General features: G+C 41.6%; 1 protein-coding gene across 1 annotated transcript in view; it reads left to right on the top strand.

Moving 5' to 3' along the window:
• LOC111962706 (carbohydrate sulfotransferase 8-like) overlaps positions 1-25,876 on the top strand; it is a 94,755-nt gene that overhangs the window by 10,804 nt on the left and 58,075 nt on the right. The window contains exon 2 of the mRNA XM_023985995.2: positions 8,001-8,227. Within this exon, the coding sequence (XP_023841763.1) occupies positions 8,029-8,227 (199 nt within the window). The 5' untranslated portion in view covers positions 8,001-8,028. The remainder of the gene's footprint in view (positions 1-8,000; positions 8,228-25,876) is intronic.

Raw genomic sequence — 25,876 nt, 5'->3', positions numbered from 1 at the left:
TGAGCCCAAGACACCAGTGGAGGGGTTCTGTGTCAGTAACTTGACAGAGTCAACCAAGTAAGAATTGAAGGCTGTTGCTATTTTGACTGCATCCTGTGTTAGACTGTCATTTACATCGAATCCAAGCTTGACATTGGTCTGCATTGATGTGGTCGCATGCCTCATCTATGGCCAGAAGGAGAGTGGCACACTCATGGGGATGACGATCATACACCTTCCACCTCCATGCTGAAAAAAATCCTCAATAGGGTTGAGGAAAGGAGAGTATGGGGGCAGGTATAGGGTCACGAATCGGGGATGGGCCCGAACCATGCCTGAACCACCTCTGCATGGTGGAACATGACATTGTCCCAGACAATAACATACGGTGCCTTCGGAAGGTATTCATACCCTTTGACTTATTCCACATTTTGTTGTGTTACAGCCTGAATTCCAAATGGATATTATAATAATTTTTTCTCACCCATCGACACACAATACTCAATAATGACAAAGTGAAAACATGTTTTTAGTAACTTATGCAAATGTATGAAAATTAAATACAGATATATCTTATTTACATAAGTATTCACACCCCCGAGTCAATACTTTGTAGAAGAAACTTTGGCAGCGATTACAGCTGTGAGTCTTTCTGGGTAAGTCTCTATGAGCTTTCCACACCTGGATTGTGCAACATTTGCCCATTATTCTTTTAAAAAATCTCTAAGTTCTGTCAAATTGGTTGTTGAACATGGCTAGACAACCATTTTCAAGTGTTGCCATAGATTTTCAAGTAGATTTAAGTCAACACTGTAACTCGGCCACTCAGGAACATTCACTGCCTTCTTGGTAAGCAGCTCCAGTGTAGATTTGGCCTTGTGTTTTAGGTAATTGTCCTGCTGAAAGGTGAATTAATCTCCCAGTGTCTGTTGGAAAGCAGACTGAACCAGGTTTTCCTCTAGGATTTTGCTTGTGCTTAGCTCCATTCCATTTCTTTTTTTATCCTGAAAATCTCCCCAGTCCTTAACGATTACAAGCATACCCATAACATGATGCAGACACCACTATGCTTGAAAATATGGAGAGTGGTACTCAGTAATGTGTTGTATTGGATTTTCCCCAAACATAACACTTTGTATTCAGGACATTTGATTTTTTGCAATATTACTTTAGTGCCTTGTTGCAAACAGATTGCATATTCTGTACAGGCTTCCTTCTTTTCACTCTGTCAATTAGGTTAATATTGTAGAGTAACTACAATTGTCACGATCGTTGGAATAAATGGACCAAGGCGCAGCGTGCGTACAGTTCCACATGTTTTAATAAATGAAACTCACCAAAACAAATACAGAAACAAACAAAACGTGAAGTAATGGAGTGCTCACAGGCACTACACAAAAACAAGATCCCACAAACAACAGGTGGGAAAAGGCTGCCTAAATATGATCCCCAATCAGAGACAACGATAGACAGCCTCCTCTGATTGGGAACCATACCAGGCCAACATAGAAACGAAAAACTAGAATGCCCACCCTAATCACACCCTGACCTAACCAAATAGAGAAATAAAAGGATCTCTACGGTCAGGGCGTGACAACAATGTTGTTGATTAATCCTCAGTTTTCTCCTATCACCGCCAGTAAACTCTGTAACTGTTTTAAAGTCACCATTGGCCTCATGGTGAAATACCTAAGCAGTTTTCTTCCTCTACGGCAACTGAGTTAGGAAGGACGCCTGTATCTTTGTAGTGACTGGGTGTATTTATACACCATCCAAACTGGAATTAATAACATCAGCAGCTCAAAAGGATATTCAATGTCTGCTTTTTTGTTTTTGTTTACCCATCTACCAATAGGCATTGGAAAACCTCCCTGGTCTTTGTGGTAAATCTATGTTTGAAATTCACTGCTCGACTGACCTTACAGATATGTGTGGGGTACAGAGATGAGGTAGTCATTCAAAAATCACGTTAAACACCATTGCACACAAAGTCCATGCAATTTATAACTTGTTAAGCACATTTTTACTTAATTTTTTATTCATTTGCAAAAATGTCTAGAAACATAATTCCACTTTGACATTATAGGGTATTGTATGTAGGCCAGTGACACAATCTCAATTTCATACATTTTAAATTCAGGCTGTAACACAACAAAATGTGGAAAAAGTCAAGGGGTGTGAATACTTTCTGAAGGCACTGTATATGATAAACAGAGTAGCAGCAGCGTATATGATGATTGTATGTGAGTGGGTGTGCGTGTGTGTAGAGTCAGTATAAATGTATGTGTATTACGTGCGTGAGTAAATTTTGAAGTAAGTGTTTGTGTGTGTGTGTGTGTGTGTTGGAGTGTCAGTGTGCGTGAGTGTGTGTGGCCCTGTGAGTGTGCACAGAGAATAAAAACATAAATAAATTAAGTAAAAGGGTCAACTCAGATAGTCCTGGTAGCCATTTTGTTAGCTATTTAGTTAGCCATTTAGCAGTCTTATAGCTTGGGGATGGAAGCTGTTCAGGAACCTGTTGGTGTCAGACTTGATGCACCGGTGCCGCTTGCGGAAGCAGAGAGAACAGTTTACGGCTTGGGTGGCTGAAGTCTTTAACAATTTCCGGGGCCTTCCTTTTACACCATCTGGTATAAAGGTCCTGGATGGCTGGAGCTCGGCCCCAGTGATGCACTCTCCGGCCCCAGTGATGCACTGGACTCTCCGCACCACCCTCTATAGTGCCATGCGATCGACGGTGGTGCTATTGCCATACCAAGCAGTGATGCAGCCATTCAAGATGCTATCAATGGTACAGCTGTAGAACCTTTTGAGGATTCGAGGGCCCATGCCAAACCTTTTTATCACTGGGGCCGAGGTCCCTGCCATCCAGGACCTCTATATGGTAGTCATTGTGGGGCAACAGGTAGCCTAGTGGTTAGAGTGTTGGACTAGTAACTGGAAGGTTGCAAGATCGAATCCCTGAGCTGACAAGGTAAACATCTGTCATTCTGCCCAGAGACAAGGTAGTTTAACTCACTGTTCCTAGGCCATCATTGAAAATAAGAATTTGTTCTTAACTGACTTGCCTAGTTAAAATAAAATAAAAAATAAAATTGTGGCATGAAGCAATAAGTACACAACCCCTAAATAAGTTCAGGAGTAAAAATGTGCTTAACAAGTTATAAATTGCATGGACTTTGTGTGCAATGGTGTTTAACGTGATTTTTGAATGACTACCTCATCTCTGTACCCCTGCACACCCTGTCTCCCTGCACAGACCTGCACCTTAGAGACTATCTGCACTTTAGAGATGATTTGCACTGACTACCCAAATATCCAACCCTTACACACAAACTTACACATACTGTAAACACACAAGCACACACACTCAGAACTCTCCCATAAATGTTCCATACACACACAAAGAAATTATTTCTCTCCAATTTTGGCCACACATTTGTGAGCATATCTATTTTGCCAAGATAATCCATCCACTTGACAGGTGTGGCATATCAAGAAGCTGATTAAACAGCATGATCATTACACAGGTGCACCTTGTGATGGGTATAAWAATAGGCCACTTTAAAATGTCCAGTTTTGTCACAAAACACAATGCCACAGATGTCTCAAGTTTTGAGGGAGCTTGCAATTAGCATACTGACTGCAGGAATGTCCACCAGAGCTGTTGCCAGATAATTGAATGTTAATTTTTCTACCATAAGCCGCCTCCAATGTCATTTTTGAGAATTTGGCAGTGCGTTCAACTGGCCTCACAATCGCAGACCACGTGTAACCACACCAGCCCAGGACCATCATATCTGGCTTCTTCACATGTGGGATCGTCTGAGACCAGCCACCTGAACAGTTGATGAAGCTGAGGAGTATTTCTGTCTGTAATAAAGCCCTATTGTGGTGAAAAACTAATTATGATTGGCTGGGTGGGTGGGCCTTGCTCCCAAGTGGGTGGGCCTATGCCCTCCCAGGCCCACCCATGGCTGCACCCCTGCCCAGTTACGTAAAATCCATAGATTAGGGCCTAATTAATTGACTGATTTCCTTATATGAACTGAAATTGTTGCATGTTGCCTTTATATTTTTGTTCAGTATATTTATTCTACTGCGTGACGAAGTCCCTACCCACTTTATAGTATATTTGTAAATACAGTGTAAATACAGTCTATTATTACTATGCATACCACCTGTAACTTATACGCCAGGAGTCAGGAAGCAAGTGCAGAAGGTCAGTTTAATAATGAAAGGATAAGCAAGAACTAACATAAGCAGCTTACTGAACGTGATAGAGAACAATACCACTGATGACAACTTAAATAAAATCACATTTTATTTGTCACATGCGCCGAATACAACAGGTGTCGACCTTACAGTGAAATGCTTACTTACAAGCCCTTAATTAAACAATAATTAAGTTTTAAGAAAAATAAGTGTGAAGTAAAAAATAGATAAGTAAAAAATTAAAGTAAATAATTCAAGAGCAGCAGTAAAATAACAGTAGCGAGGCTATATACAGGGGGTACCCGGTACAGAGTCAATGTGCAGGGGTACCCGTTACAGAGTCAATGTGCGGGGGCACAGGTTAGTCGAGGTAATTAAGGTAATATGTGCATGTAGGTAGAGTTAAAGTGACTATGCATAGATAATAAACAGGGGTTAAATAAAGGGCTAAATAAGGGAGGAGAAATCAAGGAAAAAATTATGAGCAGGTGTGCGTAATGATGGGGAGCAGGTGTGCGCAATGATGGTTGCCAGGTGTGCACAATGTGGGTTGCCAGGACCAGTGGTTAGTAGACTGGCGACTTCGAGTGCCGGAGGGAGGGAGCAGGAGTAAGCATGACACCACATCTCTTTCTACTTATAATAGTTGATATTTTGGACTCTTATTGTTATTATTGATTAATGTACTGCATTGTTCTGGGAGATAACACATAAGCATTTCACTGCACCTTTTATACCTGCTTTAAACAGTGTATGTGACGATTACAATTTGATTTAATTTGAGTGTGTGTGTGTGTGGAGCTGCAGGCTGGATTGTGTTTCTGTCTGTCAGAACATTCTTATTCTAACTTTGTTAGACTGTTASCCCCCCCCCCCCCCCCRCATCTGAGCTCAAATGTTTCTAATCACAGTTCATTGTCATGCATCATTCTTTTTATATCATCATAATGATTAAACAATGCAGTCAAAAGAACACCAGAGTTCAACTCAGTCACGTTTCAATATGATTTCCATTTATATTGTTTTATTAGACCCTCTTTATATTGATATATTATGAGGTCAGGTCAGGTTGCTGTCTGATTATTGAAAATGAACTACACAACCTACTGCTGGGAAGAATAAGAGTCGATTCAGAGGTGCTACTTAATTAGCAGGAGGAGATAGTACGTGTATTTTCCTCGTCAAAGCCTTCCTCTCGATGACAAGGCTGTGAGGGGTAAGTGCACTACGCAAATTTCATTTTAATGAACAAAATAACTGAAAAATAGCTTGAATGTATTGTGAGGAAATTATGAAATAGAATTATAACATTTGTGTGCCATACCATAACCTGGTGAACAAATAGTCAAAATGCTAATTCTAATTAAGAATATAAATTTTCTAGGCATACAACATATGTCCTTAGTGGCTTGAACCATAGCGTTTGAAATTATATAATGTTTTAGTATGTTTATAACTATATAAGTGGATTATCAGTAGTGACTAACGTGCTATGGGTTAGATGGAATGATTTATGTGCAAATGTATTTGAGGCCGGAGGCAAGGTACATACAGGGCCTGTGTTTGAGACAGAATTGGGAAAGCAGAATGGAATGTGACTGGAGGGAGATCTGTGTGGCTCATAAATGAAGGAAGTGGGTATTAGAGTCTCTGTTTCTAGAGGACCACTCCTCTGTGTATAGTGATATCAGGGGACAGCTCGTAGGAGAGGAAGGACAGCTAACTGTGCACAATATAGAGACTACTATGAAGTTAAATTGAACCTCACACATACCCAGATCATGGTGGGAGTAGGTGAAATAGTGTTGTCATTTCAGACACTATTGTCAACTTTCAGGGAGGGGTTTGTCAAAGAAGATACAACGCTTGAAGGATGCTATAGTAACAGCTGGACTGTAGCTTCAATAAGGGGATTTTAAAGTATGCGTCCTGGGCAGTGTTAACTTTGGTTTTTCGTTGTATACATAATTATGCATAGCTTAACACATTTTTAATACTTGTTATGTTTTGTGTTTCTTTTTGCTTTTCAAGTCTTGTGCTATTACTCTCTTAGGAACCAGAAGGAGGAAATGGAGGAAGTCAAAAGCTCCATCTGAAATGTCATTATCAGTTGTCCGATGAGAGATGGAAATAAGAGTCTGCATAGTGTGATTATAGATCAGAGGCCATAAGTCTTGGAGGTGTAAATAGACAAATCAACTGTGAATGTCAATCATGTTTTATTTTTTGTTCATTTATAAGTCATTTCAAAGTTTATGTGATGTTAAACAGTATGGAATTACTATTCAAGTAGGAGGGACTATTGGGTTGTAATTTGGAATACTTGTCACACCAGAAGTGAATGTTTATATATAGGAGGAATGTATATGGTGGGGTTAATTAAGGGTGGATATGAGCCATGGGCTTGGAGAGTTACTAAGTGAGGGAAAAGGCAATCACATGGTTGCGTTCACTGACAATGGTGGATTGCTGTGGATTAGGGAGGAATGGGGGCCGAGGTCAGGTCAGGTCAGGTCACATGAAGGGAGAAGGAACCGTTTATTAGACACATCACTTAACTTCCTGCCTAGCAACAAAGATGTAATGTTTAGAGAAAATGAGGAGACTGCCTAAAGTGGAGTATAAATACTTGTGCTGGTGGGAACATGTCTTTGTCTGTTCAGCTGTCTGACCCATTGGGTGAATAAACTTGGTTTGAGCTTTTCCTAGTTGTCCGTTAGTTTTTACTTTTTTTAAATTTATTTTTTTAGAACTTAACAGATGTAATTGCCAAACGCAACACCAAATGGCTGCAGGTACCTCCACCATGAAAGGAACATTGATATGAATCAGAATGCCTATTTTATCCATTTTAATCTATGGGCTAGACCAGAGGGAAAAGCAATCACCGCAAGAGAAAGAGGGTAGTTGGATTTCAGGGAAAAGCAATCAACACCCAATACAACAACAAAAAATGATGAAGCATGGGGGTAGGTGTAGTGGGTGTATTTCTTACCCAGTATTGTCTTGTTTTAGGAGATATTCAAATCACCCATAGCTGAACGTTTGTTTGTGTGTGCGTGCATGCTTGCTTCCATAGGTATGTCTGTGGTGTCTGTGTATTTGTGTGTGGACACTTGATTTGTGAAGCTTGCCACACCTGCTGAGTGCTATTCTTTGAGCATGCTCCAGAGAGACAGATGTACTCTACATGGCCTCTTGGGAACAGGAAGCCTGCAGTCAGCAGGACGCTCCTCTTCAGGACTCGCTGGAGAGTATACACACACACAACAAACACACACACACCACACACACACACACACACACACACACACACACACACACACACACACACACACACACCAGTAATAACAACATTCACGCAACAGCTCCTCTAACCACCTCTTCTCTCTGCAGACTCCACCCTCACGACTTCCGACACCAATCCGTGAAAATACTCACAGTATTCACACTGCCACTCTGTTTGTCGCAAATAAATATTTTCCCATCTAGGTTGTGTTTAAATTGGATCTCTGGTTTATTAGCCTATTTCACCACTACCTTACTGTACACCCTGCATTTAAAGGCTCTCCTGATCTACTGTTATAAACAATTTATTTTAAACATTTTGTACAGTCTTTTGCCTCTGGTCATCTCTGGTGTAATTCACTACACTCTTTTTGTAATCTGTATACATGGTGTTATTAATTTGTTACCTATTACGTATTTATTGTGACTAGTCTATTTGTTTTTCTGCTGTTTTCTTGTTGTAATTTCTTTTTAAAAACAGTATGCCGCAAGTAAATGAACTCTAACTCCGCCTACAGCAGGTTCCCGTGGCTGGGCTGAGGAGGGATGCTCTTGGGGGAGTGCAGTAGTACCAGTAGGTTGCTGGAGGCTCTGTGTGGCAGGAGAAGGGTGGTGGTGTCGGCCATGAAGCTGCCCTGCTCCTTCTACTGTTCCCTCTGGTTCCTCCTGCTCCTGGGGGCCGCGTCCTTACTCCTCCTAGTCCACCTCCAGGGCCTCTCAGACATGCTCCAGCAACAGACCCCAGGTCAGTGTACTAGTCTACAGCACTTTTCAAAGAGGTGTACGCACATCCAGTAACTTGCATGATGAAGACCTTTGAGTTGAAATGTTGCACAACAACACTGCAGGAACATTCAACAGTATACTGGTATCTACCTATCTACTTTTTGTGTTGGTATTGTAATTGTAGTTTTACTGATATCAGATAATGTGGGTTGTTTTGTGTTTTTTGTTGTTGTGAATGTCCAATAAATGAAAGCTTCTGGCCAATAAGAATACAGTAGTAGTAATCATGATTGAAAAGCCATTTAAAATGTCATCAGTTTTGAGAGGACCCTTGAGACACCCAGTAAAACTGTCATCTTCAGTAAGCCTGTGAGGAGATCTTTGTATTTGTTTAGAGCTGTACTGTGCCGTACTATACTGCTGTGCCGTACTGTGTCTATACCCTGGTGTGAGTGGATGCTATGATTTCTGTGGCAACAGTGTCTCTACTGATAACAGCTATGACCTGGGAGACAGCAGAGATTTCCAGAGCTGTTATATTCTACTTATGGTCTGATACACACAGGTGACATTAAACACAGACAGAGTGGATATACTGTAACTCTCTGGTATTGAATTTGGCTCAGTGTTGTGCTTTGTGACTTTGCATTTATCCTCTCATTGTTGGGATTTGGTGGAGTAATGAAGAGAATATGTTTTAAAATACGTTCTCTTTTCAATTAGGCTAAACCCGTTCTAGACGTTTTTATTGAACACTCAGCTTTTTTATTATCGAGGTTGTTGAAATGGCACACCTCGTTTGTGGAATAGAAAGAAGAAAAAAAAGCTGGGCAGAAAAAGCTGAAAAGCAGTTCAGTGAAGAGAACATGTTTTGGAATTGGTCGAGTTAGTAAATTACATTTCACAGATCAATATAGCGGCATAGAATAAGCAACACATCAGAGGCCATGTTTAAATTGCCTCTCTTTGAGAATCATCAGTGAGAAACGCACAGTACCCTGAAATTGGTTTGTAATGCCTTTATTAGAAATTGCTTTTGAAATCTTTCACAGACAAAATACATTAAACAAATGCAGATGTTCAATAATTATATAACCCCATGTAAGGAAATGTATGTAATTGTCAAAGTTAGAGCGCAGTGCGGTTCCAATGTCAGAGTACCGTTGTTATGCTTCTGTTGTTGCCTCATGAAATACTAAAGAAACAAATCAAATTACCCAGATGTAAACAAACTTGGAGACGAAATGTGCTCATTTGCAACTAAATGATTAGCATGCCACTAGCTGATTTACCTAACGTTAAATAATTACCACCTGTACCCCTCAGTCTGTAAATCCAGTGAGTAAATTCAGCGTCTTTCTAGCACACATAGTTGCATAGTCAAGTTTAACAGATCACCACGTCTTTAGTGTTAGTTAGAACACTTCTCAATGAACTTCGCAGACCTTCAGCTTTACAGTCCTCTGCTGTCTGACTCCTGTGCAGTAAGGAAAGAGGCCAGGGAGTGTCCTACTCATTAATCACATACTGTAATCAGTCCAGTGGCAGTACAGTACGGCCTCACCCTCTCACTCACAGCTGAGTCAACTGTCAATGTGGGCTGCCCAAAATATCATCACCAAAACATCTGTTTGGCTCCTGTGCCCATATGGTGAGGGTTGAGGGGAGGTGAGGGGAGGCAGAGGAGGGGGGCTGAGGAGAGGTAAGGGGAGGAAGAGGAGTGGGGGCTAAGGAGAGGTGAGGGGAGGAAGAGGAGTGGGGGCTGAGGAGAAATTAGGGGAGGAAGAGGAGGGGGGCTAAGGGGAGGGAGGAAGAGGAGTGGTGGCTGAGGAGAGATGATTGGGGCTAGGGGAGGTGAGGAAGAGGAGGGGGGGCTAAGGGGAGGTGAGGAAGAGGAGTGGGGGCTGAGGAGAGTTGAGGGGAGATGACAGTGATGAGACAGTCTAGAGAGGGATCAATACAATATTCAGCAGGTTAACTCAAACCTGGGCCTGCCACTCCCTCAGCCTTCATCAGACACTGGCCCTCTTGAAATACCACAGCTAGTGGTTCTACACAGGTATGAGAGCAACTCCACCCTCCACCCAGCAACTCCACCCTATTAATGCATACTCAAACCAACAATAATTCAGTTCATTGTCTATCTACCACTATCCTTTATTAATCTATATTGACTTCAAGGTTTGGAGCTAAAAGTATAGTTGTCTCCTCTCAATGATTGTTACAGTGTTACTCTGGTGTTACACATGAATTTATCTGATATTTTGGCTTAGGCTACTTGAATAGGTTATTGGACAAGCTTGGATATCCTCTAGCCCCAAACTCTAATTGATTAGCACATCATTGATTGCACTGCTCTCAGGAAGGGAAGAAAGTACACAATGAGACTACAGAGAGTGATAATAACTCACTTGCCGTTTCGGATGATTGTTCCTCTTTAATTGAATCAATGCACATCTCAATTTCAGAGATGCTTGTAAAAACAGCACTGTGCAGTATTTATAATCCAAATGGCATTTTGAAGTGCCACTATTTTCTTTTCTCACTTTCACTCTTTCTTTTCCCTCTATTTTCTCCAAATGAGGCTTACTCAGTACTGTATTTAAAAAAACTGCAACTCACAGCACACAAATTCTGCTGCTAATTCAAAGGAATCTACTAAGCTACTGAAGTGCATCTCTTCCAAATGATCTCATCATTTTACACTGATAGCTTTTTATTCAATAGCTCTCATCCAGAGCATATGCTATTAATTTATTTTGCTATACATCTCTGAAACACATTGCCAGGCTTTATATTTTTTTTGTTGTCTTACGAGAGACTACCTCGGGTAGCTAACTGGTAGTTAACTTATCAATGGCCCTGAAAAAGTTGTGACAGGCTCTTGTTCAGAACTTGGGGCTTTTCAAACAGAAGGTGTGAACAGTGGGTATGGCTGCATTCAGCTGAGGTGAGCCCGAGACAGTAAAGCACGTTATTAAATCACATCAAAGCTTTCCTGGCTTCTTTTTTTCCTTCTCTTTCTCCCTCTCCCTTCACATCTCCCTCCCCATCTCACTCTCTCCCTGCACARCTCTCTGTCCATTTCTCTCTCTCTCTCCCTCCCTCTATTCTCCCTGTGCGACAAATTGAATTCTCTCCCTGAAGTGACCTAATGCAATTTGAAAGTTTAACTATGGGTGTGTGAGACGTGTGATGTGTGTCCTATTTGAGTCAAAACAAAAAACATGTCACAGCAAGCTAAACCCTAATTTGAAAGGCAAGATTTAATTAATGTTCACCGGGGGTGGTCCAACAGCAGCCTACCCAATACATTTTCATTGGCAGCCACCCTGCTCTTCAAGATAAGAACATTGAAATGCATATTTATTCTAGTCTGTTTGAATATCTTTAGTGACATTCCCATTATTTTCTTTTGCCATTGTTATGCCGTTCTCGGGATAAGCCGTGGGTTTACGTCCAGGGTATCAATTGTCAATTCTGCTGCTGTGTCTTGAGCAAATGCAAACTCTCTCACATTGACAAGACATGTGAGCGTTTCTATGCCTGTCCTCCTGTTAGAAAATGTCTCTGTAACAATAGGTTGAGAATACACTCAGTTTTGTTTAGAACTAAACCCACCTCAATCCAGGGATTTGTTAGCCCACACAATGGTGGTAGTCTTTTCAATCCACACAGTTCAAGATTGAGGCTAATGGTTGCTTGGCAGTAACCATTCCACACAGGGATTCAAAAGGGTTCTTCGACTGCCTACAGACTTTATCTCCCTGCTTGGCCACCTCCCTCAGATGACCATTCCGCTACCCAAGAAAAGCAAAGCACCCTTTACAGGCTCAAACAGCTGGCCTAACACCAACCCTTATTACACTTTTGGAAAAAAGTGTGTTTGACAAAGTACAATGCTATTTCACAGTAAACAAATTAACAGATATTCAGCACGCATATAGMGAAGGGCATTCAACATGTCTGGCACTTACACAAATGACTGATGATTGGCTGAGAGAAACTGATAATATTAAGATTGTGGTTCACTTGSCTCATGAGGTTATGCCAAAACAAAGTGTGTATAGTAGGACACTTTGTTTTTTCCATACTGTGTCATGACCTGTCTTTGCAAGGAGACCTCATTAAAAGAAATGGACAAACAGACAGTGAGGGAGCGTTGTATGGAATGGGCCTGTTGCACCAGGTTAGCAAGATCACGACTCGGTGTGCTGCCTCTCTGGAGGCACCGTTGGGAGGACACTCAACAGCCCTGGGGAACACAGAGAGCAGTGACTTGCTGCCTGCCTGGCTACTGTGACTAGTGGCTGTACACTCTTATAATAAAATGTGCTATCTAGAACCTAAAAGGGTTATTTGGCTGTCCCCATAGGAGAACCCTTTGAAGAACCCTTTGGTTCCAATTAGAACTGTTTTTGTAAAACCAAAAAGGGTTTTACCTGGAACCAAAAACTGTTTTACCTGGAACCAAAAAGGGTTCTCCTATGGCAGGGTTCCCCAACTGGCGATGATTTTAGTTGTTCTTTTTGTACAGTTGAAGTCGGAAGTTTACATAAAGTAGTTTTAATGACTCCAACCTAAGTGTTTCAACCACTCCCCAGATTTCTTGTTAATAATCTATAGTTTTGGCAAGTCGGTTAGGACATCTATTTTGTGCATGACACAAGTAATTTTTTCAACAATTGTTTACAGACAGATTATTTCACTTATAAATCACTGTATCACAATTCCAGTGGGTCAGAAGTTTACATACACTAAGCTGACTGTGCCTTTAAGTAGCTTTGAAAATTCCCGAAAATGATGTCATGGCTTTAGAAGCTTCTGATAGGCTAATTGACAACATTTGAGTCAATTGGAGGTGTACCTGTGGATGTATTTCAAGGTCTATCCAGGATGTGGCTTTTCTGGTCTACCTGTATAGAAATTAGTCACAAAGAAATACAGAATTATAAGGTATGGGAGCGGGCACGACGGGCAACTCACAAATCAACCGCCAAGGCGTCCGCTCACCTGAACTGGGGGGGCCCTGCCTTGATTGGGTAACTGATTAACACATTTTTAAAAATAAACTGCATACTAAATTAAGTTTTATCACAAGCACATACAAGTATCTGCCAAAATTAAGGAAACACCAACATAAAGTGTCTTAAAAGGGTGCTCGGCCACCACGAGCTGCCAGAACAGCTTCCTTGATATAGGTTCTACAAGTGTACCTAAACCATGCCAGGAAAATGCACCCCATACTGTAAGGTTCTGCTTTTCTTTGTCAACCTTGTGTTCTTTTTCTTTGTGTTCTTGAACGTAGCCCTGTTTCTTTGTGTTCTGGAATGTAGCCCTGTCTTTCATTTTTGTTCATTGATTTCACCTGTGTTCGTGTCTCACCTGGTCTCATCAGCTTCATATTTAGTTCAGTTCTTTATGTTTGTATGGTTGTGAGGTATTGTTTGTTTTTGACTACCTACCTGTGTTTGACCATTGCKTGTGACTATGATTCCTGCCTTCTGCGAAGGCTTATAGACATCTGCCGTGCTCTGCGCATGGACCTACAACTTTTCTCCCTGAGTATTCATTACAGAATACCTCACCTAAAAACATGGATTCAGCGGAGCTACAGCGGCGCCTAACCCAGCAAGAGGAGCATATGGAGGAAATCTGCCATCTTCTCTGCCAGCCTATCCCTTCTCCTCCGATGCCAGGTATCGTAACCCATAGCCCTCCTTCATTCATATCCATGCCTGGAAAATATGACGGTTTGCCTGGGAAATGTCAGGGATTTCTGATGCAATGCAGCAAATACAGTGAGTACAACCCCACTAWCTTCGCCACCGACAAGAACAGGGTGGATTTTGTTGTCTCTACTCACAGGCAAAGCCCTGGAATGGGCCACCGCCATATGGACTGCCAGCAGCACAGAACTGACGAGGGCTCAACAGGGAGCTTCGGGTGGAGCTGACCTGTAGAGGTGATCTTCAGGATTAAAATCAATACATTCTTATGTCCATCTCCATCGACCACCTCATCGCCGACCGCCGAAGAACTGTGCCACCCAGGAACCCGAAGCCGTCTCTTTCCATGATTCCGTCATCCCGTCCGAGTCTTCCAGAGCCCATGCAGTTGGGCCATGCTTCTCTCTCGTGTATCGAACATCAAAAGCGGATCCAAGAAGGGCTCTGCCTATACTGTGGCGGGATAGATCATCTACTCAGCCATAAAAACTATGAAATGACACATGGAATCATGTAGTAACCAAAAAAGTGTTAAACAAATCCAAATAGATTTTAGATTCTTCAAAGTAGTCACGCTTTACCTTGGCATTTACCTCTTGGCATTCCCTTTACCTCTTGGCATTCTCTCAACCAGCTTCATGAGGTAGGCACCTGGAATGCATTTCAATTAACAGGTGTGCTTGTTAAGTTAATTTGTGGAATTTATTTTCTTCTTAATGCGTTTAACAATTTTTGTTTACTACATGATTCCATATGTGTCACTATGTCTTCACTATTATTGTAGAAAATAGTAAAAATAAAGAAACCCTGGAATGAGTAGGTGTCCAAACCTTTGACTGTCATATCACAAACGAGTTTTTTWAAATATTTGTAAAAAAAAAAATTTTTTTTTAAATGAACTTAGTTTCAAGTAGACTGGGTCAGGGTTGTGTTGACAAATCAGTCTGGGTGGGGGATTATACAATTCCTTTAACATTTTTCACATCAGTCATTAATTCAATCATTTAGACATTCAGAAAATCTCCAGGCCAGACTGGAAGAGTTGGCATGGTTTACATCAAAATGTCAGTTTGATGTCTCTGTTGACATGCTGCTCTATTCTAGTCTAGGGAAAGATGCATATACATGCTACTTCCCTTATGCTGCTTTTCTTCCAGACAAGTTTGATCATGACATCTGATCCAGACTACATATTAGCGACACAGCGTTAGCAGCAATGTCTGGGACAAGCCACCCACAGAGAGAGAATAGAACATCAGGATGCCAGTAGGCAAATAGTCTCCACCGCTCCCCTCCCCCTTTTAACTACATGAAATACAAGGGAGAGTGGCAGTTGCACAAAGAGAAACGAGAGGTGACAATAAAATGTCCCAAACATAGTTTCACTGAACAGCAATGACAGAGAAAGTGATGTTTTTATTAACACTCCCTATCCGTTTTGCAGAAGAGACACAGATCACAGAACTAAATCCTATTCCCAGCTCACATAGGTGCAACACCTAACTTCTACTTAAATCACATTTTTACTTAGTCATCCATTGACATCAATGGGAGACTAATGGTGTTTTCACACTTGTTCCCTTTCTGACAATTTTTGTGACCTCAGAACTGTGTGAACACTCCAAAAGAACTCAGACCCTCAAAAGAGCCCCCAAAGCTACCCGAACTGAGACCATCTTGAGAGGTGGTCTGAGTTCGGTTTGCTTGAATTCCGCGGTCTGGTTCCCTTTAAGGCGATGTGAACGCAAAGCTCCCCAGGTTCGCTTGTCATTATTCCCGCACCACACACTAGACTACTGCAACACCGTTTCCCCTGCCATAAACCCTCACACTAGGACTACTGCAACACCAGTTTCACCTGCCATAACCCCTCACACTAACTACTGCAACACTTCTCCTCCATAACCCCTCACACTAGACTACTGCAAACACCTGTTTCCCCCTGCATAAACCCTCACACTAGACTACTGCAACACCGTTTCCCCTGTCATAAACCCTCACCACTAGACTACTGCAACACCGTTTCCCCTGCATAAACCCTCACACTAGACTACTGTATCACTGTTTCCCTGTCATAACCCCTCACCACGTAGACTACTGTATCACTGTTTCCCCTGCCAATAACCCCTCACACTAGACTACTGTATCACTGTTTCCCTGCCATAACCCCTCACACTAGACTACTGTATCACTGTTTCCCCTGCCATAACCCCTCACACTAGACTACTGTATCACTGTTTCCCCTGCCATAACCCCACACACTAGACTACTGTAACACTGTTTCCCCTGTCATAACCCCTCACACTAGACTACTGTAACACTGTTTCCCTGCCATAACCCCAACACTAGACTACTGTAACACTGTTTCCCCTGTCATAACCCCTCACACTAGACTACTGTATCACTGTTTCCCCTGCCATAACCCCTCACACTAGACTACTGCAACACTGTTTCCCCTGCCATAACCCCTCACACTAGACTACTGTAACACTGTTTCCCCTGTCATAACCCCTCACACTAGACTACTGCAACACCGTTTCCCCTGTCATAACCCCTCACACTAGACTACTGCAACACCGTTTCCCCTGACATAACCCCTCACACTAGACTACTGCAACACCGTTTCCCCTGCTATAAACCCTCACACTAGACTACTGCAACACTGTTTCCCCTGACAACCCCTCACACTAGACTACTGCAACACCGTTTCCCCTGCTATAAACCCTCACACTAGACTACTGCAACACCGTTTCCCCTGCCATAACCCCTCACACTAGACTACTGCAACAACGTTTCCCCTGCCATAACCCCTCAACACTAGACTACTGCAACACCGTTTCCCCTGCCATAACCCCTCACACTAGACTACTGACATAACCCCTCACACTAGACTATGTATCACTGTTTCCCCTGCCATAAACCCTCACATTGGTGCCACAAAAGAGAGATGATGATGTGCAGTTCGTGGGAAAAAATGTGTGCTGTTTTGGATATGGATTAGTGATTGTCAAGGACGCACAGAAATTCCATAATGTGTGGTTTTTAGTTCAGATTATTTTTAATCAAATTTTCAATCAAATGTATTTATAAAGCCCTTTACATCAGCTGATATCTCAAAGTGCTGTACAGAAACCCAGCCTAAAACCCCAAACAGCAAGCAATGCAGTTGTAGAAGCACGGTGCTAGGAAAAACTCCCTAGAAAGGCCAGCACCTAGGAAGAAACCTAGAGAGACCAGGCTATAAGGGTGGCCAGTCCTCTTCTGGCTGTGCCCGGGTGGAGATTATAACAGAACATGCCAAGATGTTCAAATGTTCATAAATGGACCAGGCTGATGGTCAAATAATAATAATCACAGTAGTTGTCGAGGGTGCAGCAAGTCAGCACCTCAGGAGTAAATGTCAGTTGGCTTTTCATAGCCGATCATTCAGAGTATCTCTACCGCTCCTGCTGTCTCTAGAGAGTTGAAAACAGCAGGTCTGGGACAGGTAGCACGTCCAGTGAACAGGTCAGGGTTCCATAGCCGCAGGCAGAACAGTTGAAACTGGAGCAGCAGCATGGCCAGGGGGACTGGGGACAGCAAGGAGTCATCAGGCCAGGTAGTCCTGAGGCATGGTCCTAGGGCTCAGGTCCTCCAAGAGGGAGAAAGAAAGAGAGAAATAAAGAGAGAAAAAGATTTAGAGAGAGCATACTTAAATTCACACAGGACACTGGATAAGACAGGAGATATACTCCAGATATAACAGACTGACCCTAGCCCCCCCGACACATAAACTACTGGAGGCTGAGACAGGAGGGGTCGGGAGACACCGTTTGTTTGCAATAAGTGACCTATATGCAAAGAGAGCGTCATAAGCGGTTTATTGATTGTGGGGTTTGAAAAGAGTGAGAAGACAATATACAGTGCCTTCAGAAAGTGTTCAGACCCRTTGACTTTTTCCACATTTTGTTAGGTTACAGCCTTATTCTAAAATCGATTACATTTTTTTTTTAAATCCTCAGCAATCTACACACAATAGCCCGTAATGACAAAGCGGAAAAAGGTTTTAAGAATTTTTTGCAAATGTATTGAAAATAAAAAAACGAATTCCTTATTTACATAAGTATTCAGAACCTTTGTTATGAGACTCAAAATTGAGCTCATGTGAATCCTGTTTCCATTGATCATTTATTTAACTAGGCAAGTCAGTTTAAGAACATTTCCTTATTTACAATGACAGCCTTGGAACAGTGGGTTAACTGCTTTGTTCAGGGGCAGAATGGCAGATTTTTACATTGTCAGCTCGGATATTCGATCTAGCAACCTTTCGGTTACTGGCCCAACTCTCTAACCACTGGGCTACCTGCCCCCCCGACATTATCTTTGAGCTGTTTCTACAACTTCATTGGAGTCCATCTGTGTTAAATCCAATTGATTGGACATGATTTGGAAAGGAACACACCTGTCCAAATAAGATCCCACTGTTGACAGTGCATGTCAGAGGAAAAACCAAGCCATGAGTTGTCCGTAGAGAACCGAGACAGGATTGTGTCGAGGCACAGATCTGGGAAAGGGTACCAAAACATTTCTGTAGCATTGAAGGTCCCCAAGAACAGTGGCCTACTTTATTATTAAATGGAGAAGTTTGGAACCACCAAGACTCTTCCTAGAGCTGGCCGCCTGGCCAACCTGAGCAATCTGGGGAGAAGGTCACCTCCCAGACCAAGGCCCAAGAACCGATGGTCACTCTGACAGAGCTCTAGAGTTCCTCTGTGGAGATGGGAGAACCTTCCAGAAGGACAACCATCTCTGCAGCACTCCAATCAGGCATTTATGGTAGAGTGGCCAGACGGGTACAAAATTGATTCTAGCTCTTAATTAAAGGGGCAGTAGCCTACCTTGGGTGTACAATTTCAATTACAGCATCATATATTCTGCAGTTATTCTATTGCTATTTATTCTGTTACCAATCAAATGTACATGTTAATAGTATCTTCTGACTACAATTATTATTTCTCATAGTTTAACTAAACACAATCTATTAGCTTCCAAAATGTAAGTAGGTATATCTAGCTGTCTTGTCCTGCACTTTGTAAAAACCCAGAGTGCATGTTAGAAAAAGACCTTGGTTCCTTTCTAAACAATGCAAAGAGGACTTGGTCCACAGAATAAGTGAACTGGCAAAAGAGTTGAGTTCTCAACTCTTTTGAGGAGTTCACTTTAAAGAGTTCACTTTAAAGAGGACTGAGAATGGTTATTTTCAAGAGGACTATATGATAAAACACCCTAAGTGAAAATCCACCTTAAGTGGAAGATAATACATTATAGATCATCCTGGAGACAGCCTTAGCCAAGCTGAATGGATAGAGTGTAAAAGGACCATGTCAACAGGGGAGGATTGGCTCAGATTGGTTCAGGGTCATGGAGGAAAGCCAGTCGTCCTCAGCTCCAAATGACGGGTTCAGTCACAGTTCAGGAGGTGACGGTCAGAGCGCTCATCCCGCTGAAGCATGCCCCGCTACTGAACTTCAAATAAAGTCTGCGTCCTAAATGATACCCTATTCCCTATGTAGTGCACTTCTTTTGATCAGGGCCCATAGAGCTCTGGTATATTGATCAGGGCCCATAGAGGGCCCATCGAGCTCTGGTAGATAGATCGATAGATAGATAGATAGATAGATAGATAGATAGATAGATAGATAGATATATAGATAGATAGATAGATAGATAGATAGATAGATAGATAGATAGATAGATAGATAGATAGATAGATAGATAGATAGATAGGGAATAGGGTGCCATTTGGGATGCACACAAAAAGTTCCATCCTCATAGTCTGACTGCTGAGTCAGAAAGACATGACAAGACTGGGCCACAGCAGAGGTGCTATCCAAGGAATCTCTTCCCCTTACCATCAGGCAGGCCATTCTTCACTCCACACTACAGAGAGGAAACTATTTGCGTCAACTAAAGCAACGATTTCTCTGCCAAATTGTCATAATGATAATTTTTTTTCATGTGGTGCGCTGCACAGTACAGTAAAACAAAATGTGCATCTATGTAAAAAATAATATGTATATTGTTATGCATATGTAAGAATATCCTCTTGAGCAGTCGGTATCCTCCTCACRGGTGCCACTTTTTTCTAAAGAAATGAAATATACTTCTCTGCTAAAATCTGGGTAAAAGATTCAAAGGAATGTGAGTCTTATTCAGACAGTACGTTTAGTTACTGCTTGTTTTTCTAAAGTCTACCAAACCTTGCTTGCAGGCATGCCAGCTGAGATAGTTAGAAAAGCTAGCTAGTTATGAGGTTGAGAGATTAGGAACCTATGATTTTTCTAAATAATAGGGCAAATCTGAAGGGGCACCTGTGCACACTTTGGGCATGACGCCTCTGATAACAATCATCTAGATTTGGCAGACTACCTACACTATCTTACAGATACAGTATCATGGTGTACTGAGCAGGACTGTTAATTACAGCCAGCCTACTATACATGGCAACATCAAGGTGCCATTTCTGCTGAGCTTTTCACTGCTTCATTTGTTTGTGTACTTCTGAAAAAGATGAGACACTGCACCATATGGAGAGAGAAACTGCAGTCGTCGTAGTGTCAGCGTCTCAGGAAGCGTGTGTTGCACAGCAATGGCTCATTAGCACTGGATTCTCTAAAAGACACATACCGGATTCCTCTCAGGAGTGTCATGAGAATATTGGGTTGTACGGGAAATGTGTCTGGTGTGTMCTTGTGCACTTGTTTGAGGGAGATGACGGCCAAAGCTGGGACAATTGTGCGCCGCCCTATGGGACTCCCAATCACAGCCGGTTGTGATACAGCCTGGATTCGAACGAGGGTGTCTGTAGTGACACCTCRAGTACTGAGATGCAGTGCCTAAGACTGCTGTGCCACTCAGGAGCCTATGTGATCAGGACTATTTTATAAGTAAGAGAACATTTAACTTTTTTTTTTTACTGAAAGATATGAATTGCCACAATTATGTTTGTTCTTCAAATTATGTATTTTATTCAAACAGAAAAATGAAGTAAATAGCCCAAAGTATCTTGAAACAAATAATTCAAGGTTACATTTAAAATCAAACAAATTGTGTGATGGGCACTTTTTCAATGGAAAAATTAGTCTAAAATAAACAGAACAGATGCTCAATTAATTTCTGGGTCCATAACTGTTAAGGGAAGAGATAGAACAACYTCAGTTAAATTAGTGAAAGAATTTCAACAAGTGTTTGCAACTCTCTTTGTGGAATTGCAGTTTGTCATTTATCCTAAACAATATTTTTTTAACAACTGACCCACAGATTTCTTGTGAAAGAATCTTGTAAGAGTCTGCAGACTTCCACAGMCTTCAAGCTTCCCTTTAAGAGGCATTTTCTCAGCTATCTGCAATACAGGTATGATTGAAGAAGAAAGCAGGTGTTAATCATGGGCTTTGCTACACAGGAAGCAGCAGTCGACTATTCCATTGTCAACACTTTCATTAAATCAGCAGACCTATATCAATGTATTTGACAATACCATATAAAGTATTCATACCCCTTGACTTATTCCACATTTTGTTGTGTTATATTCTGAATTCAAAATTTATTAAATTMATTTTCTTTCTCACCCATGTACACATAATTCCCCATAATGACAAAGGGAAAACATGTTTAGACATTTTTGCAAATATATTTAAAATTAAATACAGAAATCMCTCATTTACATAAGTATTCACACCCCTGATTCAATACTTTGTAGAAGCACCTTTGGCGGCTATTACAGCTTTCAGTAGTATTGGGTATTTTTGTATCAGCTTTGCACTTCTGGAGATGGGGAGCAGCGGTTATCAGCAATATTCAAATCTTTCCACAGATTCAGTCTTTCACGTGCCTTTTTGCAAACTCCAGGCGTGCTGTCATGTGCCTTTTTCTTACGAGTAGCTTCTGTCTGGCCACTCTCCCTTAAAGCCCAGATTGATGAAGTGCTGTAGAGACTTTTGTCCWTRTGGTAGATTCTCCCATCATAGCTGACTTTGAAAAGGGTTTTGATAAAGTATGACTGGAGTTTATATATAAATGCCTGGAATATTTCAATTTTGGAAAATCTCTTTTAAAATGGGTTAAAGTTATGTATAGTAACCCTAGGAGTAAAATAGTAAATAATGGCTGTCTCAGAAGGGTTTAAACTGTCAAGAGGAGGAAAACAAGGCTGTCCACTATTGGCATATCTATGTATTATTACCAGTGAAATGTTAGCTGTTAAAATTAGATCCAACAATAATATTAAGGGATTAAAAATCCATGGATTAAAAACAAAGATGTCATTGTACGCTGATGATTCAGATTTTCTTTCAAAASCACAATTAGAATCCCTCCCCWGCCTCATAGAGGATCTAGATACTTTTTCTAACCTCTCTGTATTAAAACCAAATTATGATAAGTGTACTTACGTATTGGAACTTTTACATTACGGTGTAGTTTACCAATAAAATGGTCTGATGGGGATGTGGACATACTCGGTATGCATATCCCGAAATAAAGAAATTCTCACTCCAATACATTTTTATAGAAAGTTAGCAAAGGTACCATGGAAATGCTACCATGGAAAGGAAAATACCTGTCTATGTGGAAAATGTGGGAAAACTCACCCTGATTAACTCTTTAGTCATATCAGAGTTTACAGTTGAAATAAACAGAAACAGATGCTCCATTAAATTTCTGGGTCCATAACTGTTAGGGAAGAGAAGAAACATCAGTTAAATTATGAAAAATTTCAACACAGTGTTTGCAACTCTCTTTGGGAGATTTGCAGTTTGGTCCATTTATCCTAAAGGCAATATTTTTTTTACCACCTACCCACAGATTTCTTGTGAAAGACTCTTTAAGAGTCTGCAGACGTTTTCCACAGTCTTCAAGTTCTTCCCTTTAAGAGGCATTTCTCTGCTATCTGCAATAACCAGGTATGCATTGAAGAAGAAAGCAGGTGTTAATCCTAATAAATAAAGTTAAAGTTTACATACATCGGTTGGAGTCATTTAAACTCATTTTTCACCACTCAACAAATTTCTTGTTAAATATAGTTTTGGCAAGTCGGTTAGGACATCTACTTTGTGCATGTCACAAGTAATTTTTCCAACATTGTTTACAGATTATTTCAATGTATCACAATTCCAGTTGTTCAGAAGTTTACATACACTAATTGACTGTGCCTTTAAACAGCTTGGGAAATCCTGTCATGGCTTTAGAAGCTTCTGGTAGGCTAATTGATATCATTTGAGTCAATTGGAGGTGTACTGTGGATGTGATTCAAGACCTACCTTCAAACTCGTGCTCTGCTTGACATCATGGAAACAAAAAGAAATCAGCCAAGACTCAGAAACAATTGTAGACCTCAAAAGTCTGGTTCATCCTTGGGAGCAATTTCCAAACGCCTGAAGGTACCACGTTCATCGCTCATCTGTACAAACAATAGTACGCAACTAATAACCACCATGGGGACCACGCAGCTGTCATACCGCTCAGGAGGAGAGAGAGTCCGTTCTGTCCTCCTAGAGATGAACGTACTTTGTTGCAAAAAGTACATATCAACCAGAACAACAGGAAAGGACTTGTGAAGATGCTGGAGGAAACAGGTACGAAAGTATCTATTCCACAGTAAAATGGGTTCTATATTCGACATAACCTGAAAGCCGCTCAGCAAGGAAGAACCACTGCTCCAAAACCGCTATAAAAAGCCAAACTACAGTTTGCAACTGCACATGGGGACAAAGATCGTACTTTTGGAGAAATTCCTCTGGTCTGATGAAACAAAAATAGAACTGTTTGGCCATAATGACCATCGTTATGTTTGGAGAAAAAAGGGGGAGGCTTGCACAAACACTTGACAAAGAAGGTACAGTGAAATCGGAAGTTTACATACACCTTAGCCCAATACATTTGAGTTTGAGGCAACTGAGTTGAGATAGGCTGAAATACATCCACAGGTACAACCATCATCAATTGACTCAAATGATGTCAATTAAGCCTTCAGAGCTCTCTTAAAAGCCATGAGATCATGCGTTCTTGAATTTTCCAAGCTGCTTAAAGGCACAGTCCAACTTAGTGTTGTACTTCTGACCCACCTGGATTGTGATAACAAGTGAATTATAAGTGAAATAATCTCTCTGTAAAGAATTGGTTTGGAAATGACTTGTGTCATGCACAAGTAATTGTCTAACCGACTTGGGCTAAAACTTTAGTTTGTTACAAGAAATCTGTGGAGTGGGGAAAATGAGTCTTAAATGATTTCCCACCTGAGTGTATGTAACTTCCGACTCGTATTTGCTTATGGTTTTGCTTACACGCTAGTGCAGCTTTTTAAAATATATGAAGAAAAATATTCAAGTTTTTAATTTGGAATGGCAAAGCCCGACAATATTAATCGGGCCTATTTATATAATTGAATATGAATTCTCAGAGGGCAGAAATTAAATTAAATTTTAAAAGATTAGACTCTCACCAAAGGCATATATTCATACAAAGTTATGCTAATCCAAAATGGTCCTAGTAAATTAGTAAGAATGTTCTCAGCCATGTTCAGAATCCTTTTTCAGAATTAACAAGAGAACTGCTCACTTCGGTTATTTGAAAAATGAAATCATCTCCAAATGTTGTATTTTTTACACAAGCCTTAAGAAGTTGCTTAAACTCAATATACAAATTGAACCAGCTTTTCAAAGCAGAAATTCGCATCCTGTAGCTCCTAACTCAAAAGTTCTGGGGATACTGTAAAGTCCATGGAGAACCGAGCACCTCCTCCAGCTCGCCCACTGCACTGAGGCTAGTAACACGGTCACACCGATAATCGTGATAAATCGAAGACTTCAAACAAGCATTTCTCATGGCGGCCCATGCCTTCCTCCTGGCGACTCCAACCTTGGCCAAAGCCCCGCCCGCTGCTACTTCGCCCAAGCCTCCAGCTTCTCCTTTACCAAATCAGATAGCAGATGTTCTGAGAGCTGGAAAACCTGGACCCATACAAATCAGCTGGGCTTGACAATCAGTGGACCCTAATTTCTGAAACTGTCGCCGCCATTGTCGACCCCCTTTACCAGCCCTGTTCACCTTCCTTCGTATCATCTGAGATCCCCAAGGATTGGAAAGTCTGCCGCGGTCATCGTCTCTTCAAAGGGGGGTACAACTGGACCCACTGTTACAGACTAAATCCTCCTGCTGCTATCTCTAAGGTCTTCGAAAGCCAAGTCAACAAACCAGATCACTGACCATTCTCGAATCCCACCATCGGTACCTTCTCCGTGTCATCCGGTTTCCGGCCGGTTCACGGGTCACCTCAGCACGCCAGTACTGAAACGACATCATTAACGCCATCGATGTCGTAAAAGACCATTTACTGTTGCAGATTGCTCCGTCTTCAACGACCTGGCCAAGCGCTTTCCGACTCTGCAATCACCATATTTCTATCGGCAGACTCAAGTAGCCTCGGTTTTTTCTAATGACTGCCTTGCCTGAGAGTTCACCAACTACTTGCAGAAGGTCACGTGTGTCAAATCGCACGGAGCAGGTGTTGTCCGCGTCCTCTGGCCAAGTCTCTATGGCGGGGTACCACAGCGTTCAAATTCTTCTCCGATTGGGGCCGGACTCTTTCTCTGTTTAACATCAATCGATGTTGTTGATGGACTATAATAAAGATAGCAGATTTTCGTTTCGGCGGGCTGCGAGCGGATTCCCTGATATGCCAAACTCTGCTAAGCCGCGGCAGACACACATTCTAATACTTCCGGCCCTTCCTTGACACTGTGCTAGTTATGCTAGTAACGTTATGCGCCAAGATAACTCTCAATTGGCACGAAAACGAGCTTCAATGCCGGATACAACACCCCGGTCCTTTCCGTGGCCATCGGCGCATCAACTGCTCTTTAGAAAACGCTAAGTTAAAACCAAATAGCATGCTTTTCAAATGG

Source organism: Salvelinus sp. IW2-2015, linkage group LG4q.1:29 (assembly GCF_002910315.2).
Source record: "Salvelinus sp. IW2-2015 linkage group LG4q.1:29, ASM291031v2, whole genome shotgun sequence".
NCBI lineage: Eukaryota > Metazoa > Chordata > Actinopteri > Salmoniformes > Salmonidae > Salvelinus > Salvelinus sp. IW2-2015.
The sequence above is the reverse complement of the archived record's forward strand: the minus strand, read 5'-3'. Positions and strand labels throughout refer to the sequence as shown.